Source organism: Candidozyma haemuli, assembly GCF_002926055.2.
Source record: "Candidozyma haemuli strain B11899 chromosome Unknown D_2014730914, whole genome shotgun sequence".
NCBI classification, from domain to species: domain Eukaryota; kingdom Fungi; phylum Ascomycota; class Pichiomycetes; order Serinales; family Metschnikowiaceae; genus Candidozyma; species Candidozyma haemuli.
This window is the reverse complement of record NW_020289911.1, coordinates 1,406,908-1,424,252: the sequence shown is the minus strand read 5'-3', so window position 1 is coordinate 1,424,252 and position 17,345 is coordinate 1,406,908. Positions and strand designations below refer to the sequence as shown.

At 42.5% G+C, this 17,345-nt stretch overlaps 9 protein-coding genes across 9 annotated transcripts; 6 read left to right on the top strand and 3 right to left on the bottom strand. All coding sequences in view use genetic code 12, as the record gives it.

Moving 5' to 3' along the window:
- Positions 1-143: 143 nt before the first annotated feature.
- Positions 144-782, top strand: CXQ85_003053 (uncharacterized protein; the record flags this gene model as incomplete). The annotated part of the gene is made up of 1 exon (XM_025486709.1): positions 144-782. The coding sequence occupies one exon, from the start codon at positions 144-146 to the stop codon at positions 780-782; it is 639 nt and encodes a 212-aa protein (XP_025344259.1).
- A 69-nt stretch (positions 783-851) lies between these two features.
- Positions 852-1,577, bottom strand: CXQ85_003052 (proteasome core particle subunit beta 6; the record flags this gene model as incomplete). Its single annotated transcript, XM_025486708.1, has 1 exon — positions 852-1,577. The coding sequence occupies one exon, from the start codon at positions 1,575-1,577 to the stop codon at positions 852-854; it is 726 nt and encodes a 241-aa protein (XP_025344258.1).
- A 1,224-nt stretch (positions 1,578-2,801) lies between these two features.
- CXQ85_003051 (putative hydrolase) lies at positions 2,802-4,427 on the top strand (the record flags this gene model as incomplete). The annotated part of the gene is made up of 1 exon (XM_025486707.1): positions 2,802-4,427. One exon carries the CDS (start codon positions 2,802-2,804, stop codon positions 4,425-4,427), a length of 1,626 nt encoding a protein of 541 aa, XP_025344257.1.
- A 193-nt stretch (positions 4,428-4,620) lies between these two features.
- Positions 4,621-9,797, top strand: CXQ85_003050 (uncharacterized protein; the record flags this gene model as incomplete). The annotated part of the gene is made up of 5 exons (XM_025486706.1): positions 4,621-6,678; positions 7,239-7,406; positions 7,430-7,831; positions 8,002-9,406; positions 9,445-9,797. 5 exons carry the CDS (start codon positions 4,621-4,623, stop codon positions 9,795-9,797), a joined length of 4,386 nt encoding a protein of 1,461 aa, XP_025344256.1.
- Positions 9,798-9,896: 99 nt separating this feature from the next.
- HGH1 (Hgh1p) lies at positions 9,897-10,984 on the top strand (the record flags this gene model as incomplete). Its single annotated transcript, XM_025486705.1, has 2 exons — positions 9,897-10,669; positions 10,690-10,984. 2 exons carry the CDS (start codon positions 9,897-9,899, stop codon positions 10,982-10,984), a joined length of 1,068 nt encoding a protein of 355 aa, XP_025344255.1.
- A 68-nt stretch (positions 10,985-11,052) lies between these two features.
- On the bottom strand, positions 11,053-12,771 carry TFG1 (transcription factor IIF subunit; the record flags this gene model as incomplete). Its single annotated transcript, XM_025486704.1, has 1 exon — positions 11,053-12,771. One exon carries the CDS (start codon positions 12,769-12,771, stop codon positions 11,053-11,055), a length of 1,719 nt encoding a protein of 572 aa, XP_025344254.1.
- Positions 12,772-13,643: 872 nt separating this feature from the next.
- CXQ85_003047 (uncharacterized protein) lies at positions 13,644-14,519 on the top strand (the record flags this gene model as incomplete). Its single annotated transcript, XM_025486703.1, has 1 exon — positions 13,644-14,519. One exon carries the CDS (start codon positions 13,644-13,646, stop codon positions 14,517-14,519), a length of 876 nt encoding a protein of 291 aa, XP_025344253.1.
- A 46-nt stretch (positions 14,520-14,565) lies between these two features.
- CXQ85_003046 (uncharacterized protein) lies at positions 14,566-15,084 on the bottom strand (the record flags this gene model as incomplete). The annotated part of the gene is made up of 1 exon (XM_025486702.1): positions 14,566-15,084. The coding sequence occupies one exon, from the start codon at positions 15,082-15,084 to the stop codon at positions 14,566-14,568; it is 519 nt and encodes a 172-aa protein (XP_025344252.1).
- A 67-nt stretch (positions 15,085-15,151) lies between these two features.
- On the top strand, positions 15,152-17,289 carry CXQ85_003045 (uncharacterized protein; the record flags this gene model as incomplete). The annotated part of the gene is made up of 2 exons (XM_025486701.1): positions 15,152-16,211; positions 16,664-17,289. 2 exons carry the CDS (start codon positions 15,152-15,154, stop codon positions 17,287-17,289), a joined length of 1,686 nt encoding a protein of 561 aa, XP_025344251.1.
- Between the last annotated feature and the right edge of the window lie 56 nt (positions 17,290-17,345).

The window sequence follows — 17,345 nt, the reverse complement described above, 5'->3', positions numbered from 1 at the left end:
GTAGAGAAATTCGGTTTTTCTTTCCAGTTAAGAGTTGTCTGCCACCCAGAGCGTGAATTTCCTGCACGTCATTGGCAACAAGTAAGCGTTGAGAAACATGGACGGTATTCTCAAATAGATCCATCGTTGAATTCTACAGCAACATGAATATTTTCCGATTCGTCGCAGATCTTCTGCACTTGGCGAGTATTTTCATTTTGCTATACTCTATAGAGAAGAACAAGTCTGTCAATGGGTTGTCCTTGAAGACTCAGCTCTTGTACGTGTTGGTATTTGTCACACGTTACTTGGATTTGTTCACGTCATATATTTCGTTATACAATACTATAATGAAGTTGTTCTTTATTGGGTCATCCTGTTACGTTGTTTACCTCATGTCTGTGAAATATGCGAAGTCTATCAGAGAAAACATTGATACTTTTCCCTCGAGATTCATCATTGGAGGAGCAGCGATCTTATCCCTCATATTCACCCACAAATATACCTTCAAAGAGGTACTATGGTCGTTTTCTCTATGGTTGGAAGCAGGTGCTATTATTCCACAACTTTTTATGTTACAGAGAACCGGGTCAGCTGAAAACATCACCACCCATTACATCTTCGCCTTGGGACTTTATCGAGCATTGTACATCCCAAATTGGTTTTATCGCTTCTTCACTGAAGCCCATTTCGACTACATTGCTTTTCTTGCCGGCTTAGTACAAACAATTGTCTACTCGGATTTCTTTTACATTTACTACACCAAAGTCATGCAAGGAAAAAGCTTCGAATTGCCGGTATAGATATGACCCTCATAACTTTCTATAGATGAAGTGAAAATACTGTGTAGCACGATAGCAACTAGGCAGTGCCTAGTCCCTCTTCAATGGGAAATATTCCTTTCTCACGCCATCCTTCGTCACAATAAAGATTTCCAAGCCGTCACCAACGTAAATATGTCTTTCTGTAGCAGAGGTAAATGCGTCTTTCACCAACTTCAATACCTCATCCAAGCTCAAATACCGCAATGGCTTCTTCTCCTTCCCATCACTACCTGGAACGAACTGATTTTTAAAGTTGACTTGATTATCAAGGAACGGCATAATTAATGAGGCTGCTGCTCCACCTGCTCTGCACTGTTCTCTCTCGTAAGAGCCAACGGGATCATAAGAGTACACGGCGCCTTTACCTTCCTCGTCTAAACCTGCAATTAGCGTACTAACGTAATAAGGAAAGAATCTCTTTCCATATAACAAATGTTGGATAAATCTTGCGGCCGACTTGATTGTCAACTTCTTATTGTTGTTGTCGAACTTGTACCATTTATACTGGGTTTTGAATCTGTCAATCAACGCAGCACCATCTGCAGCAAATCCATTAGCTGTCATGACAATTTCGTCACCGACATCGAAGATCTTTGGTTCGTAACGGGAGTCAATGGAGTAGCCAGAGACAAGTCTTGTGTCGCCTGCTAGGACGGCAAAATCCTCTCCAGCTATTCCCAAGACAGTGCCTCCGTTATCGGAGTAGGGATTAAATCTGTGTTCAATCGGAACAGAGTTTTTCTCTGCGCTATACTCTGAAGCAACAGTGGACATCAAAGACTAGTTATCTTGACAATAGTGTGGAGAGCTACCAGTGCTGTGTCTGGTATAACCTGAATGCTCGCCACCACCCGTACACCCCGAAGATTTACTAACATCTTACTTTCATAACTGTTCGCGATAGAAGTGGTAGCAGTTTAACCCTAACAACTGCTTAATCCTAGCAATTTTTTCTTTCTCTTCACCAGGGGATTCATGAAGTTCTAATGCGCTGTTTTAACAGACATGTATCCTAAGAAAGGTATCTGGAACAAGAGTTATGGAAATCGCAGTGCGTATGGGTCTTAATGAAGACTTGAGGCTTCAATAAAAGTCTGATTCCCTAATGAACCATTCCTACGAAGTTTCTGAGGTCCAAATAGTTTAATGCCGTATCGAGGCTATTACTACTAAGTTTCTATTCGCTAGAGAATGCTTTTCTGGTTCCAGAACCAGGGTAACTTATTTACCTTATTTACCTTATTTTAATACCAGGTGGAGAAGATCTTAAAAAGGACATTTTTTAGATAGAATACGTTGATTCGTCATCCTAGCGATCTTTTAGGGAAATGTTGACGAAGTACAAAAACAATTTACTGTCTGACATGCGCTTTTAGATCAAAGCGAGCGATGACCATGTTTGGTGTTGCAAAATTGTCCGATTTTATAATCTTCATGACATATTGCAGTAAAGATATGTGTCACTGATTTAATGTATACATGTAGAGCTATCGAGACAATGTATGTCGATGATGCCATGTTTGATTTAAAGATTCCATCTTGTTCTAGCCAATTGCTTCGTTAAGATGAACATTACTATGAATTTAGAATATAGCGAAGTACCTACAAATATGCCGACAGTAAGTTTTTTCTCCGTCTTAGTTATTTGCTGAGGGCAAAGCTGGGGTTATAGATTGCGCATGTGAAATGTTGAATGCTCACATTCATTGAACCACTTCACACTTTAACAACAGGGTAGCGTATTCAAGAACAATATTGAACTAAGTAGTTGTTTGTAATAATTACTTCTTATGGCAAGTCATATCGATACATAAAGAACAGGATTTATCATTTCTTGTCGCTCAGCCAATTGTCCTTGGAGATAAGAAATAATCCACCTGCATTCGATTTGCGGCATGTAGGTACCAATTCCTATCGCGATAGTATAAAATCACATTAATCTGGCAGAATAATTTTGAAAGCACATTTTCTTAAGGGTGCATACATTTACTCAAAAGCATGGGAGAAGAAGATGAGGCACATTTGTTTGTTCTCGTTCACGGCCTTTGGGGCAGCCCTACCCATATGCTGACTGTGGAACAGGCGCTCAAGCACTCCCTTGCAGGCGTGTGTCATGAACGGATAGTTACGATGAAACCGCTGTCGTTTCGGTTTTGGAAAACATACGATGGCATCAACCGTTGTGCTGAGAAAGTGATTGCCGAGATTCTTTACGAGATCGAAACGTTAAAGCAAAAGGACAGCTGTAAAGTCACCAAGATTAGCATCATTGGATATTCCTTGGGCGGCCTAATATCGAGATACGTTGTTGGGAGCTTGTATGAAATGGAATTTTTCCAAGAAGTGGCACCTATGTTCTTTTGCACTTTTGCCACTCCTCATGTGGGTGTCCACTTCTTCAGGAACAACTTGTTCGACAAAACAGCTAACGTTGTTGGAAAATACATTTTAGGAGTCACTGGCTTCCAATTATTTGTGGCAGACAAAGGTCGTTTGTTGGTACAAATGAGCGATCCTGAATCGATATTTTACAAAGGTTTACAATGCTTCGAGAAGAGGCTCTTGTTGGCAAACATCAAGAATGATAGAAGTGTAGCATTTTACACGAGTTTCATTACGCCCCATTCGCCGTTTGATCGTTGGAATACGCTTAAAGTAAAATATTTTAAGGATCTTCCCTCCTCAAGAATTGCAGGAATCACGGTAAGGCCCAAATTCGTTGACCTACAGAGATCTCGTAGAGTCGAACCCGCAGAGGGACAACCAATCAACAGCCAAGAGGCAACGTCTATATTCCGCCGTAATAGGATATTACGGTATACTGTGATTCTTGTTGCAGCTTCAATTCTTGTACCATTTTATATCCCGATGATCCTTTGCATTTCTCTGTACGTTTCTTGGTACAGTATTGTCAAAGTTAAGTTGCTGAGCGATCCAAAGAACAAAAACCATTGGAAGGAAGTCCGCAGCGCTGTATACTTAGGGGGTGAGGTGAACAAAGAGCACGCCCAGCGAGGCGAGGAACGAAGAAAAGAGCGTATTAATTTGGCCCACAAGGATTCTTTTAAAGGGGAAACCTCATTCTTCACTGAGCATGGCATGGAAAATGTCTTATACGCGGAGAGCCGTCTTCATGATAAGCAACCAGAGTTTGTGAGTGATAGCCCAGACTGTAATAGCGATCGAGAGACAAAGACTGATGAATCACTCGAGATCCAACAGTTATCCAGGGACAATTGTGACCTGTCGGATTGTGAAAAGGCAAAAGAAAAAAAGAGATCGCTTTTGCCTTCATTTCTCAGAAAGCAAAAGTTGATTGACATTGATGCTTCGGTGAACGATTCCATAATGAAGACTCATTCGGCCAAGTTATCAGTGAGAGATTATTCACAGTATCCACTCTTTACAGAGGATACAAAATTAGACATTTCAAGCGATCAATCTACTATCATTGAAAACTTGAACAAGCTTTCATGGGAGAAAATCGCCGTTTACCATGACCTGTTTAATGCACACGACGGGATTGTTGCTAGACGAGGCGAACGGACTAATCCAAAAGGAACATCCACCGTTTACCTTTGGGTCTCGATACTTCGTAATCATTTTGCAAGTGCAAGTTCATAGAAGTCTAATGGCTCATAAAGTACAAGTACCTGTTTTATAGCTTCCTAGATTAAGCAAAACTCATTCATCTGTTCATTTAAGTATTAGTCGCTGCGCTGCCATGGCGGCCATTCTCGGGTAAGCAACCTTCGCACATATCAACAATAACTTACGCACTTAGTCCGATTAGGCACTACTGTTTAACAACACCGCGATGTCACTTGGTATTCTTCGAAGGGCAAATGTCCCTGGCTTGGGCTGTAGCCTTTTGAAGAATCAACGCCTTGCTCCTTCATGCGTACATAAGTCTTTTCATGGCCCGCTTTCAGTACAACTTAGACATAATTCATACAGCAAGTACGACGGTGGGTACCAGGGCCGTTCCAAGAATTGGGGCGAATGGAGCCCGTTACGGTGGGGCATCGTTGCTTCCGCGTCAATGGCAATGGCTCTATGGAAGTCACCCATCAGGAACGAAGTTTATCCCGTGGATACCACTATCCACCGCCTCAAGCCGGTAGAGACCGCTGATACCTTTGAAAATGGTCTTTATGCTGCATCTCAAAAGGAAGAGCAGGATCTCTTCGACGAGTACCGAAAGGGGAAAACAAGCAAAGGCCCTGTTCTATTAAGGGTTTTCTTTCGCATCCAATTTGTCGTCATTGACTATTTATTAGACCCTCTTAAGACAATCATTAGATTCGTTGAACTTACATCTATTTTTATGCCAGTGCTTCTTGTATCTCCCATCTGTTGGTTCGGAAAGAAGGATAGAAAGACCGGAGAGCATGTCAGGAGCGGTGCAAGGCTTTGGTTTAGGTACTTGAGATGGGCCTCAGAAGCTGCAGGGGCTTCCTTCATTAAATTGGGGCAATGGGCCGCTTCTAGAACAGACATTTTCCCTAAGGAAATGTGTGAAGAACTTTCTCATCTTCACTCTAATGCAAAGGCCCATTCATTGGCCGAGACGAAGAAGATTTTAAGTAAAAGCTTCGGCATGCCATTCGAGGAAATCTTCGAGGAATTTAGGGAAAAGCCACTAGGTGTGGGTGCGATAGCACAAGTTTATCTTGCCAAACTATCTGACAAAGCCATTAAACAAGCAAAACAGGAAAGTGACACAACCGTGCAGTTGTCTCTAGATCCTGCTGTTCATGAACATCATCAATTTTTGGACAAAGTCATTGTTACGGAACCAAGCAGTTTTATAACCAAAAAGCAAGAAGTCGCCATCAAAGTGTTGCATCCGAATGTTGAGGTTAAAATAAACAGAGACCTCAAAATTATGAGTTTTTTTGCATCCGTCATCAACGCTATTCCAACGATGGAATGGCTCTCATTGCCAGATGAGGTTGAACAATTCTCGATTTTAATGAGACTTCAACTTGATTTGAGAATTGAAGCTCTCAATCTAGCAAAGTTCCGCCATAACTTTAAAAACCGTCTTGACATACACTTCCCTAAGCCATTCTTGAATTTTAGCACTAGGGACGTTTTGGTGGAAGAGTATATTGATGCCATTCCTTTGAGCAAAATGCTCAACTTAAAGGAAAATTTTGGAAAGAATGTTTCCAAAGAGATCAGTGACAAAGGACTCGACGCCTTTTTGCAGATGCTCATTTTAGACAATTTCGTTCACGCTGATCTTCATCCAGGTAATATGCTTGTCCGGTTTTACAAGAATAAGCTTTATCGCCACGAAAAAGAATACAAGATAGTCAAAACAAGCAATGAAGAAGAGACCAACAAGATCACGGAAGAACTACTTGCTTTGGGTGATGATCATAAAGCATGGGTCAAAAGGCTAGAGGAACTTTACGACCTCGGTTACCATGCTGAGATCTGCTTTTTAGATGTTGGGCTAATTACTGAATTAAACCACACTGATCGTGTTAACTTCATTGACTTGTTCAAAGCTTTGTCCGAATTTGATGGTTACCTCGCCGGTGAGCTAATGGTGGAGCGTTCGAGAACTCCCGAAACCGCTATCAATAAAGAGATCTTTGCACTCAAAGTCGAGAAATTGGTAGATCGGATGAAGCAGCGTACATTCGCGTTGGGTAATATCAGCATTGGAGACCTTTTAGATCAGGTCTTGGGTATGGTGCGTTCGCACCATGTCCGAATGGAGGGTGACTTCATCACGGTCATCGTGGCTATCTTGCTCTTGGAGGGTATTGGAAGACAACTTGATCCTAAGCTAGATTTATTTGCAAGGTTCGTATACGCCTTCGTTCTAGGGTTCCCTACAGAGAACACTTTACCATTCTTGGTAGAATAAAAGTCACCAAGAAATTGCATCTTAACATTTACTAACCAAACAGTTCATTGCCTGTGCTCAGAAAACTTGGAGCGCTGAAAGAAGGAAGGGAAATGATGAGAGATGAAGATTCTTCGAGTATGGTGAAGGTATGGCTTGCCCTTGAGGTGAGACAATTCATCCATGCATCGATTCTGGACGTACGTATTATGAAATGATGGTTTCTACTCCATCTGACTATTGATTAGCGATTTAAGTGAACCCTTTACTAACCAACAGATTCATGCGCTTGTTAAAGCAGACATGCTTTCGCCTAACGCATAGACACCGCCGTCAAATGCTTCTATAAGCACTCCATCGCTTCGCGTGCAGGGCGGGGAGCACTAACTCGGTCTCCGATGTTCCACAGCACCGAGTTTCATGCACAATGTTCCGCACCGTAGTTATAAAACCCAAAATTCCCTTTTGAAATTTGTAGTTTTCCAAAAAGTTTTGGTCTTAAATCATCGACTTCAATTAAAAATGGCTTCTAATCCCCAGGTGCATGCTGTATTCAGTCCAATTTCCATGAGGGTCAGCCTCTAGGCAAGCATCAAGAGGTGTTTGGCTTGGACACTTATGTAACTGGTTCTGAAAACTCTGAGAAGAGGACCATCGTCATTTTGACTGATATTTATGGACACAAGTACAACAATACCCTTTTGATCGCTGATCAGTTGGCTAAAGTGGGCGGTTACAGGGTTTATGTTCCGACATCTTGGAGAATGACCCTGTGCCCTCGAACCACGGAGATCTTGCTCCATGGTTAGAGAAGCACGGTAATGAAATCACCAAGCCCATCGTGGATACATTCTTGAAATCTGTTCGTGCACAGGTCGGTGACAGCTCGTTCGTCGGTGTAATTGGTTATTGCTTTGGTGCAAAGTATGCTATCCAACAGATTGCCTCCGAAGGTTATGCTAGCGCTGCCGCGGTTGCACACCCTTCTTTTGTTTCGATTGATGAAGTTAGAGCTGTGAAGAAACCTATTCTTATTTCTGCTGCCGAAACTGACCCAATTTTCACTACCGAATTGAGGCATAAGACTGAGGGGCTTTGGCTAGCATCAGGGCTAGATACCAAATTGACTTGTTCTCGGGCGTTGTACATGGCTATGCTGTTAGAGGTGACATCAGGGACCCTGCTGTGAAATACGCCATGAACAAAACATTGGCGGATCAAATTCAATGGTTCAGCTTGTTCTAAGATGTCGCTTTAGAATACATCAATCACCTATAAATCCGTAGTGCGAAATATGAGTAGAACTGATAAGATAAACCCCACTCTTAATCTTAGGTTGCAATTGACATGGGCCACGAAAATATGCTTCCCGTACATCAGGAGAAGCGTAAAGCTTGCAATGGGCGAATTCGTCTCACACGATTTACTTTCGGCTTTATCACATTTGGTCTTTGCTGTTACATGATAAGCAGGATTCTCATAAGCGGAATTTCTCATGATGACCCAAGGAATTGGTTCAGGTCGAAAGGTGACGACGGCAACAATCCAGATTCACTATGTCCAATAGTTGAAAAGGTTAACTTCTCTAAATATGCTTATGAGAGTGAAACAGTACAACAAATCATTCATGACGAAGGATTTCGGAATAGATCAATCGAGAAGTTGCTAGGTGCTGTTAGATATCCTACTGAGGTTTTCGATGACATGATTCATCCTGAGGAAGCTGAATCGCTAGATGATTTGTTCAAGATTGAGCCTGGATGGAAGGAATTCAAGAAATTTCAAGGGTATTTGAAGAAGACTTTTCCAGCGGTACATGACCATTTAGAGCTCGAGAAGGTGAATGATTTTGGTTTGGTTTATACCTGGAAAGGGCTGAATCCTAACAAAAAACCATTGCTTTTGGCTGCCCATTATGATGTTGTCCCGGTACAGAGGGAAACAGTGGATCAATGGACATTTCCACCATTCGAAGGCGGCTATGATGGGAAGTATTTATATGGAAGAGGAGTCTCCGATTGTAAGGATTTGCTCATTGCTTTGTTAGAGACAGCCGAACTTTTGCTTTCTGAGAATAAATTCAGTCCTCAAAGGACGATAATTTTGGCATTTGGCTACGACGAGGAAGCTCTGGGTTCAGGTGCTAAGAAAATTTCAGAGCATTTGCTCAAGCAATACGGACCGGATTCCTTTCTTCAGATCATTGACGAAGGTACTTCAGGTTTTGAAGAAGTGGAAGGGCTCAACCTTATCTTACCAGCTACGGGTGAAAAGGGATATGTCGATTCTATCATCGAACTTTATACACCAGGTGGGCATTCCTCAGTTCCCCCAAAGCACACTGCGATCGGCATTTTGGCTAAACTTATTAGCGACATCGAGGATATTGAGTTTGAAAGTGTTATCACCAACGCAAACCCAGTTTTAGGTCAATTACAATGCCTAGCTGAACATTCTCCTTTGCTTGAGCGTGACTTAAGAAAGAACATCTTGAGGGCTCACTTTGATAAGCATGCTAACAAGGCGCTTCTTGAATATCTTAATAGGAAACCAGAGGATAAGTTCCTTGTGACAACATCTCAGGCCGTCGATATAATTTCAGGCGGGGTGAAGTCAAACGCTTTGCCTGAACATGTGTCAGCCTTGGTGAACCACAGAATCGCGGTTGAGGAGCTGGTGCAATCTACCTCCGACAAAATTGTCATGCAGATCACGGAAATTGCTGAAAAATATGACTTGGGTCTTATTTTGACGGAGAAACCATCTTGGAAAAGACAGATGGTGGTTACTTCAATTATACTCTTAGAGAAGCTTTGGAGCCGGCTCCCGTGACACCGATCCAGGATGAGATCTGGAATCTTTTTGGTGGGTCGGTTCGTTACCTTTACGAAGACTTGATCTTCCCAAATTCTTCAAAAGAGTTCGTGTTTGCCCCATCTCTTTCAACGGGAAACACGGATACGAAGTCCTACTGGGATTTGACTAGGAGCATCTACAGATATGTTCCTGGGCTTCCTACACCCAAGCTGAACATTCACTCGGTAGACGAAAGAGTTCTATTCGATGGCCATTTGCTGATTATTGCATTCTACTACAATTATTTGCAAGTTGTTGATCAGCTCGCTCAATAACTGGCCCATACTATATAGTGCGATGCTCATCGCTGAGGAAGCGCATTAGTGTATGAAAAATTAAATATCGAATCTGTAGCTTTATACTCCTTACTGGCCATGCCTAGTGAATTAGAAGAGCTAGTTGGTTTCTTACACTCGCCACAACCTGCTGTGGTCCAGATTGCCTTAGACAATTTGGTTGGATACTCATCTGGCGCCCAACAAAAAGTGTTTGCTTATGACAACTATAGGGCCATCACTGACCTCAAGAAGCTTTCACAGGACACGGGAAAAACTACTGTCAGTCAAGCGGTCACAATTTTGGCCAATTTGTGTGATGATGACACCATGCGAAAGCTTATTGTCGATGATGTCAAGTATTTAGAATACTTGGTGAGCTCGATCGTGAGACTTACTAATACTGTCACAGACTTAATGTGCATTTTACTTGCAAACTTGGCTAAGAATGACTCAATTACCAAAATTTTCGATATATCAATCAATCGTGACGAGGAAGCTAAAAAGATATTTGCATCTGCCAATGCAATGGACTGTTTGATGGATTGTTTTGTCAAGGGAGCGGACCGCAGCTTGAACAAGTACGCTGACTTCGATTACTTGGCCTATTTTTTTGCCGATATATCCCGCTTTAAGAAGGGCAGAGACTACTTTGTTACAGAACAGTCATACGATAGTGTCGTACCAATATCTAAGCTTCTTGTCTTCACAGAAAAGTACGATTCTAAAGTTAGACGTGAGGGTGTTGCCTCCACGATCAAGAATTCTCTTTTCGATGTGGATAAACATGATCTCTTGGTTAATGATGAGATTAACTTGTTGCCCTACTTGTTGTTACCAATAGCCGGCCCAGAAGAGATAAACGAGGATGAGTTATTTGACCTTCCTGAAGAGCTTCAACTATTACCCCTGATAAGAAGAGGGACCCTGAAGACTCAATCATATGCACCCATCTCGAGTCTTTGTTGCTCTTGTGTACCACTAGGCAATTGAGAGAGTTCCTTAGGGAGAAGTCTGTTTATCCTTTAATCAGGGAGCTTCATAAGGCTGTGAGCTCGGAAGAAATTACTGATTTATGTGACAGATTGGTTCAATTGTTAATGAGAGATGAGGCTGAAGCTAAGGCGGATGATGCGATGGACGTAAGCAGTGACGAAGATGATGACAAGATTGTGGAGATTGTTTAACATACAATCGACGGGAATATAAATAAATGCGATTAAATATATTTAGAAGGGTTTAACGTCACGATGATTTATTCGTCCTTCAAGCGAAGTTGACCCTCGACCAACTTGAGATTTGATTTAACAATGCTGATAATACGTAGCTTATTGTCCTTGTGCATACTAATTCTATGCTTCAATTTCAATAAAAGCTCTTTCGTTGCTAAAGGCTGGTTACGGACAATGTCCAATACCTCCTTAGTCGTGACTAGCTCTCCGTTAGGACCAGCGTCTTCCAAGCTCGTTCCACCGGGAGCCTCTGGAACTGGCAGGGCACTTGCACTTTTGGCATTAGGGGAGTCATCTCTTTTAGGTTTCTTAGACGAGGTTTGTGCCTCGATTGAGCGAGCACGTTTACGAATATGAGGATTCCATTCACCAGGTTGGAAACCTTGTAAGAACTGCTTGGAAGCACGAATCACGACAAATCCATCATTGACGCTTGTCACAAACATCGTTCTTGGTCTGTTGACGGTTTCCTCGGGTTGTAAACCATCTTGAGGTTCCGGTTTAACAGTAACCTCGGGCTCAGATTCGTCTTCACTCTCCAAATCTGACTGCGAAACATATGGATTTTGAACTTCGTTATCATCACTGTCGTAAACTCCACCCTCAGTTTTGTGCAAAACCTTCTTCAACTTCTTACCCTCTTTATCGACCTTTCTCGATTTCTCCACTTCAAATAGGTCATTGATTTCATCGTCACTATCATCGGGATCCAGTTGACCTCCCAAGTGAGCAGCCTTCAACATTTCTTTTTTCATCTTCTTTTCAGATAACTTATTGTCTTCTTCCGCACCATCCATAATTGGAGCCTCTTCATCATCGGCAAATTCTTCGTCAAAATCTAATTCGTCATGATCAGAATCACGCTCATTTAATGAAGAGCCTCCTTGAACAGTCCGCATACGTGAGTTTCCTGAAGCACTGCGTGCTGAAGGGTTCACAGGAGAACCGAACTGGTTCGTGGCGCCGTTGCGGCGAAACCTACGGTCTGAACTCTCACCTTCGTCCATGTGTTTCATGAGCCAACGAGGAGCTGATTGGTTCTTTTCCATTTTCGCCTCAGCTTCTTCCAAGGTCAAAGTTGCGTATTTATTTCTTGGAGTAAAACGGTACACTTTCTCTGCGGGAACCATTTTGAAGCCGTCTTTATCAAAGACGAATAGAACGTGAGTACTTTCTGTCAGGCCACCTTCATAGTTTCCGACAAAAACATTTTTGCCGTCGTAGTCTTCGATGACCCAGGGGTAATACTCTTCATACCGAAGCTTTCTCTTCTGTTCGTCCATCATATGGACTTGCTTAGTTTTACGTTTAAACATGTTCCTGCGGTGCTTACGCGCACCTCCATCAGGGGCAACTTGTGACATGTCCATCTTTGTAGGAGTCGGGTTACCATTTTCATCTAGCACAACTTCTTCAGGGCCAGGCAGTAGCTTGGTGCCTTGTTCTTTGCTTTCTCTCTTTCTGCGATCAATCTCCTCTCTTGTCAACTGAAACTGTATGTTATGGGGATCCTTCCTATGCAATCTAACAGGTTTGTTAAAGTTCTTCAATATATCCACATCTTGCTTCGTCTGAAACTTCATAATGTGGTTTCTGGTATCTTGCAACTCGTCTTGATTGCAGGCTTTTAAAGGTATCATATTCCAATCTCCACCCGCTGCAGGGCGAGGAGCAGGCAGCATCTGAGGCGAGGCATTCTCCTGCTTGATGCCTGGCTCCTTCTTGACAGGTGATTGACTCATATGGATAGTGAGAAGAGAAGGACTGGCTCTGAAGGAGTAGTTGATGTAGAGATATAATGCTCGCGCAGCTTTATACACTACAGTAGTGAAACACCTTGTCTTGACTGGATTCCGACAACTCTGGGAAGACGCCGTCAATTAATATTAAAAATAAAAGATTTAAAATCTTTTTTCTCGCTAGAGCTTTTTTGTCACTTCTTTTCTGTTTAATCTTTTTTTTTTTTTTTTTTTTTTACCTTTCCGTCCAATACATGCTATTTTGTTCTTAGTAATGGCTGCGAAATTCGTTCTCAAGAGGCTGCTCATCTGCTATAACTGACATGGGCAAGCTGAAACTACTGGTTAGAACCTAGAGATGAAATATTCCATAACAATGAAGTGACCAGAGTAGACATCATTTAAGAATCTTCTTGGGAAATCCGGCGACCATTTGAAGTCTCAAGAAGTACCACTCTCCACTTCTCACCTGGAAGCAAAAGATTGTACTTATAGGTTCAGGCTTTCACCTAGCAAAGATGATAGCTATTTAGACGACTCAGGGAGAGTTCGGTAAGAAATGAGTTCCTTTTGGTCTGCATAATTACCCATGAGAGGCGCTGGAAGAGTAATGTTAGATCCTCTGGGAATGGATTTCGTGAAACTGTAACATGGGAGAGGTAGCAGTCCTACCAGTTTCATTTCTTGTCTTCTCTTGTGGGCTACAAGGCTCTTTATTATTCATTTGTTTTATGGTGTTGGATCGAAGGCTAAGGCTTGCACCTGTCTTCCCCAGTACCGGCTGCGCGAGGCCGGTACCGGCGAGTTTTTCACCGAGTTACATCGAGTCAACAGAAGAGTCACATAAACATACTAACTTTCTCTTTCACATCAAAATGCCCGAGGTTGAAGAGAAGCCGCCTCCTCCAAAGTACCTTGGCTTCATAGCAGGGATGTTTTCTGGTGTGACCAAGAACGCAGTGGGCCATCCATTTGATACGGTTAAGGTGAGACTACAAACTTCAGAAGGAAGGTTCAAGGGACCTATGGATTGCGTTTGGCAGACATTCAGGAGTGAGGGAATCAAAGGATTCTATAAGGGATTTACTCCTCCCCTAGTGGGTTGGGTTCTTATGGATTCTGTTATGCTTGGATCGCTTCACTTATACAGAAGACTTGTGAAAGAGAACTTTTACCCTGATGAGAAAAAACTACCTCTCTCGGGACATATTATTGCCGGCTTAGGTAGTGGATGGACTGTATCATTTGTTGCTGCTCCTATTGAACAATTCAAGGCAAGGCTACAAGTGCAATACGATGCCAAAACTAGAATATACTCTGGCCCACTCGATGTGGCCAAGAAACTCTGGAGAATCTCTCCATTGACGTGGTACACTGGTCTTTTCAGTACCATGGTTTTCAGAACCAACTTCATCTTCTGGTGGGGGTCTTATGAGTTGATCACTAACTGGTTTAATGACAACACCAATATGTCACCAGCATCAGTCAACTTTTGGTCCGGTGGGCTCTCTGCAACCGTCTTTTGGATCTTTGCATACCCGGCCGATGTTGTCAAGCAGACAATCATGACAGATAGCCCTTTGAAAGAACATAAAAAGTACCCTCGTTACACGGATGCGGTAAAGCACATATACCGTGAGAAAGGCTTACGAGGGTTCACGCGAGGATTCGGCCCTTCCATCTTACGTTCATTCCCTGCAAATGCCGCTGCACTTGCTGCATTTGAAGCCGTGATGAGGTTTTTGCACTAGAAAGTCTTCATTTCTCATATATAGATCTTTTAAACACATGACATATTTATTTTTCAATGTTCTCCAGCAATTCCGTAGCATCCAGTGCTTCTTTATCTGTTTCCCAAGGTTTACGTCTGATCGGGGCTTCAGACTTGGAACTCTGCTCGGTGAGAACAGTATCAGGAATGTGCTTTATTCCAGGCACGGGCTTCCCTGAAACGATAAGGTCAACTACATGTTGGTAGTTATTGGAGTAGGGGACCTGGTCTGGGACGTCGCGTGGTGTAGCTTCGGCTTCAGTTTCGTCGACATACGTAATCTTACCCCCATTGTTTCTTTTCCATGCATAAAAATCATCAAGATTTAGAATGTTACCAGTGTGGGAGCAAAAGAAAAATGACTTGGCTTGGTCAATGAGCTGCTGTTTCTGAGGTGCTGGGATTCTGTCCACAGAAGGATCAGACTCCTTTAGTTGCTCTAAATGGCTCTCTAGGATCTCTGAAAGACCCTCTTGGAATTCTTTAAAGGAATCCCAATTGTAATTGTCGAATTCTATGTATACTTTCTCCTGTGGGTCCGCCATGATGGAGTAGTTCTAGTACTCATTGATCGCGGCGCGCTAAAAGAATCATACAATTCACTACTACAACATGGGCACCCAAATCAAGATCACTTCAGAACAGCTATTTTTTGTTGGAGCAATCCTTAGAGTTGTATTTTTCCTTTTTGGGCTTTGGCAAGACAAGTATATGCCCGTGAATTATACAGACATTGATTATGTTGTCTTCTCGGACGCTGCAAAGTATGTCGCTGACGACAAGTCGCCATATCTGAGGGAAACCTACCGCTACACGCCCATGCTTGCGTGGTTCCTCTTACCAGTCACATTCGGGGGAAACTGGGAGCACTATGGGAAAGCTTTATTCATGCTATGTGACATTGTTACTGGTGCACTCATCACAGATGTTCTCAAGAGAGAAGTCGCCGTTAAAAGCAAGCCATCTACAACCTTTGAAAGCAACAAAATCACCATTCTCTCTGCTATTTGGGTGCTTAACCCTATGGTTATTACTATCAGTACGAGAGGCTCTTCGGAGAGCGTTCTTACGTGCTTCATAATGTTGGCAGTTTCAAACCTTTTGAAATCCCAATATTTTTTATCAGCAGTATTCCTAGGCTTGTCAATTCACTTCAAGATTTATCCAATTATCTACTTACCAGCTATAATGTTTTACCTTACCCCCAAAAGGCTGCCATTGGTAAAGCAATTGCAAAATGTTCCTGTGCTTGGCTGGGTTAACAAGCTCAACTTAATCTACTTTTTCGTTGTGCTTATTTCTTTTGCACTTCCAACATACTTGATGTATGAGTTTTATGGGTATGAGTTCCTATACCATTCTTATCTTTACCACTTGACCAGGTTGGATCATAGACACAATTTCTCATTGTACAACTTGGCACTCTATCTTAAATCTGCCCAGAAGTACACACAAGAGTCTTTGACTAGTGGTAGTTTAACTGCCATAGTCCTTGATATGATCGAAAAGGCTGCACTCGTCCCACAACTAGTGCTTTCTGGTATCGTGATTCCTTTGGTTTTGGCGAGAAAGAGCATCACGAATTGCATGTTTATACAAACGCTCACGTTTGTCACCTTCAACAAGGTCATGACCTCCCAATATTTTATTTGGTTCCTTATCTTCTTGCCCAGTTATTTAGGAACTTCTCTGTTGCTTTCGAAGCTGAATGCTGCAAAGGCAACCGCGATGCTCGCCTCATGGGTCGTATCCCAAGGCATATGGTTATTTTATGCATATAAGCTAGAGTTTCTTGGTGAAAACACATTCAATGAGCTTTTCATGGCATCCATACTTTTTTTCCTCACCAATTGTTGGTTAATAGGTGAATTCATCGCCCATGCTTGAAATGGTTGCAAAATTGAAGAATTCGCACGTGCGCGAAATCACGCGATGAAAATGCGTCTTGATATCTACAAAGACCGAGATGAGTTGGTACGACACAAGATATATTGAAGCACCAAACTCCAGTTACAATGTCTCGTATGGAGCTATATTCGCCTGAGGGCCTTAGAATAGACGGAAGAAGGTGGAATGAATTGCGTCGATTCGAATGCCAGATCAACACCCATCCACATTCTTCAGATGGCTCTTCCTATGTCGAACATGGCAACACCAAAGTTATGTGCATCGTGAAAGGACCTATGGAGCCACATACAAGGTCTCAACAAGACCAGTCAAAGGCGACTCTCGAGATAAGCATAAATGTCGCCAGCTTTTCCACTTTGGAAAGAAAGAAGAGGAACAAGAATGAGAAACGTCTTGTCGAGCTCAAAGCTACACTTGAAAGAACCTTTGAACAAAGTATCCTCACGCATTTATATCCTAAGACTCTCATTGAAGTACATGTTCAAGTTTTAGCGCAAGATGGTGGCATGCTAGCCAGTATAACTAATGCTATCACTTTGGCTCTCATAGATGCTGGTATATCTATCTATGATTATGTGTCTGCTGTCACAGTGGGACTTCATGACCAAACACCTCTTCTTGACCTTAATACGTTGGAGGAGGGAGATGTCAGCAGTTTAACCATCGGAGTTGTGGGAAAGAGTGAGAAATTGGCAATGTTGCTCATGGAGGACAAAATGCCTTTAGATCATTTGGAATCTGTTCTCGGTATCGCCATAGCGGGAAGCCACAAGATCAGAGAGCTTCTTGACGATGAAGTAAGGAAGCACGGTAATAAAAGGCTGGCGAAACTTCAGGGCTAGTTCATTATCGAAGCATAATACATTCATGGAACTACAATGTAAGTCCGAGGTCGATT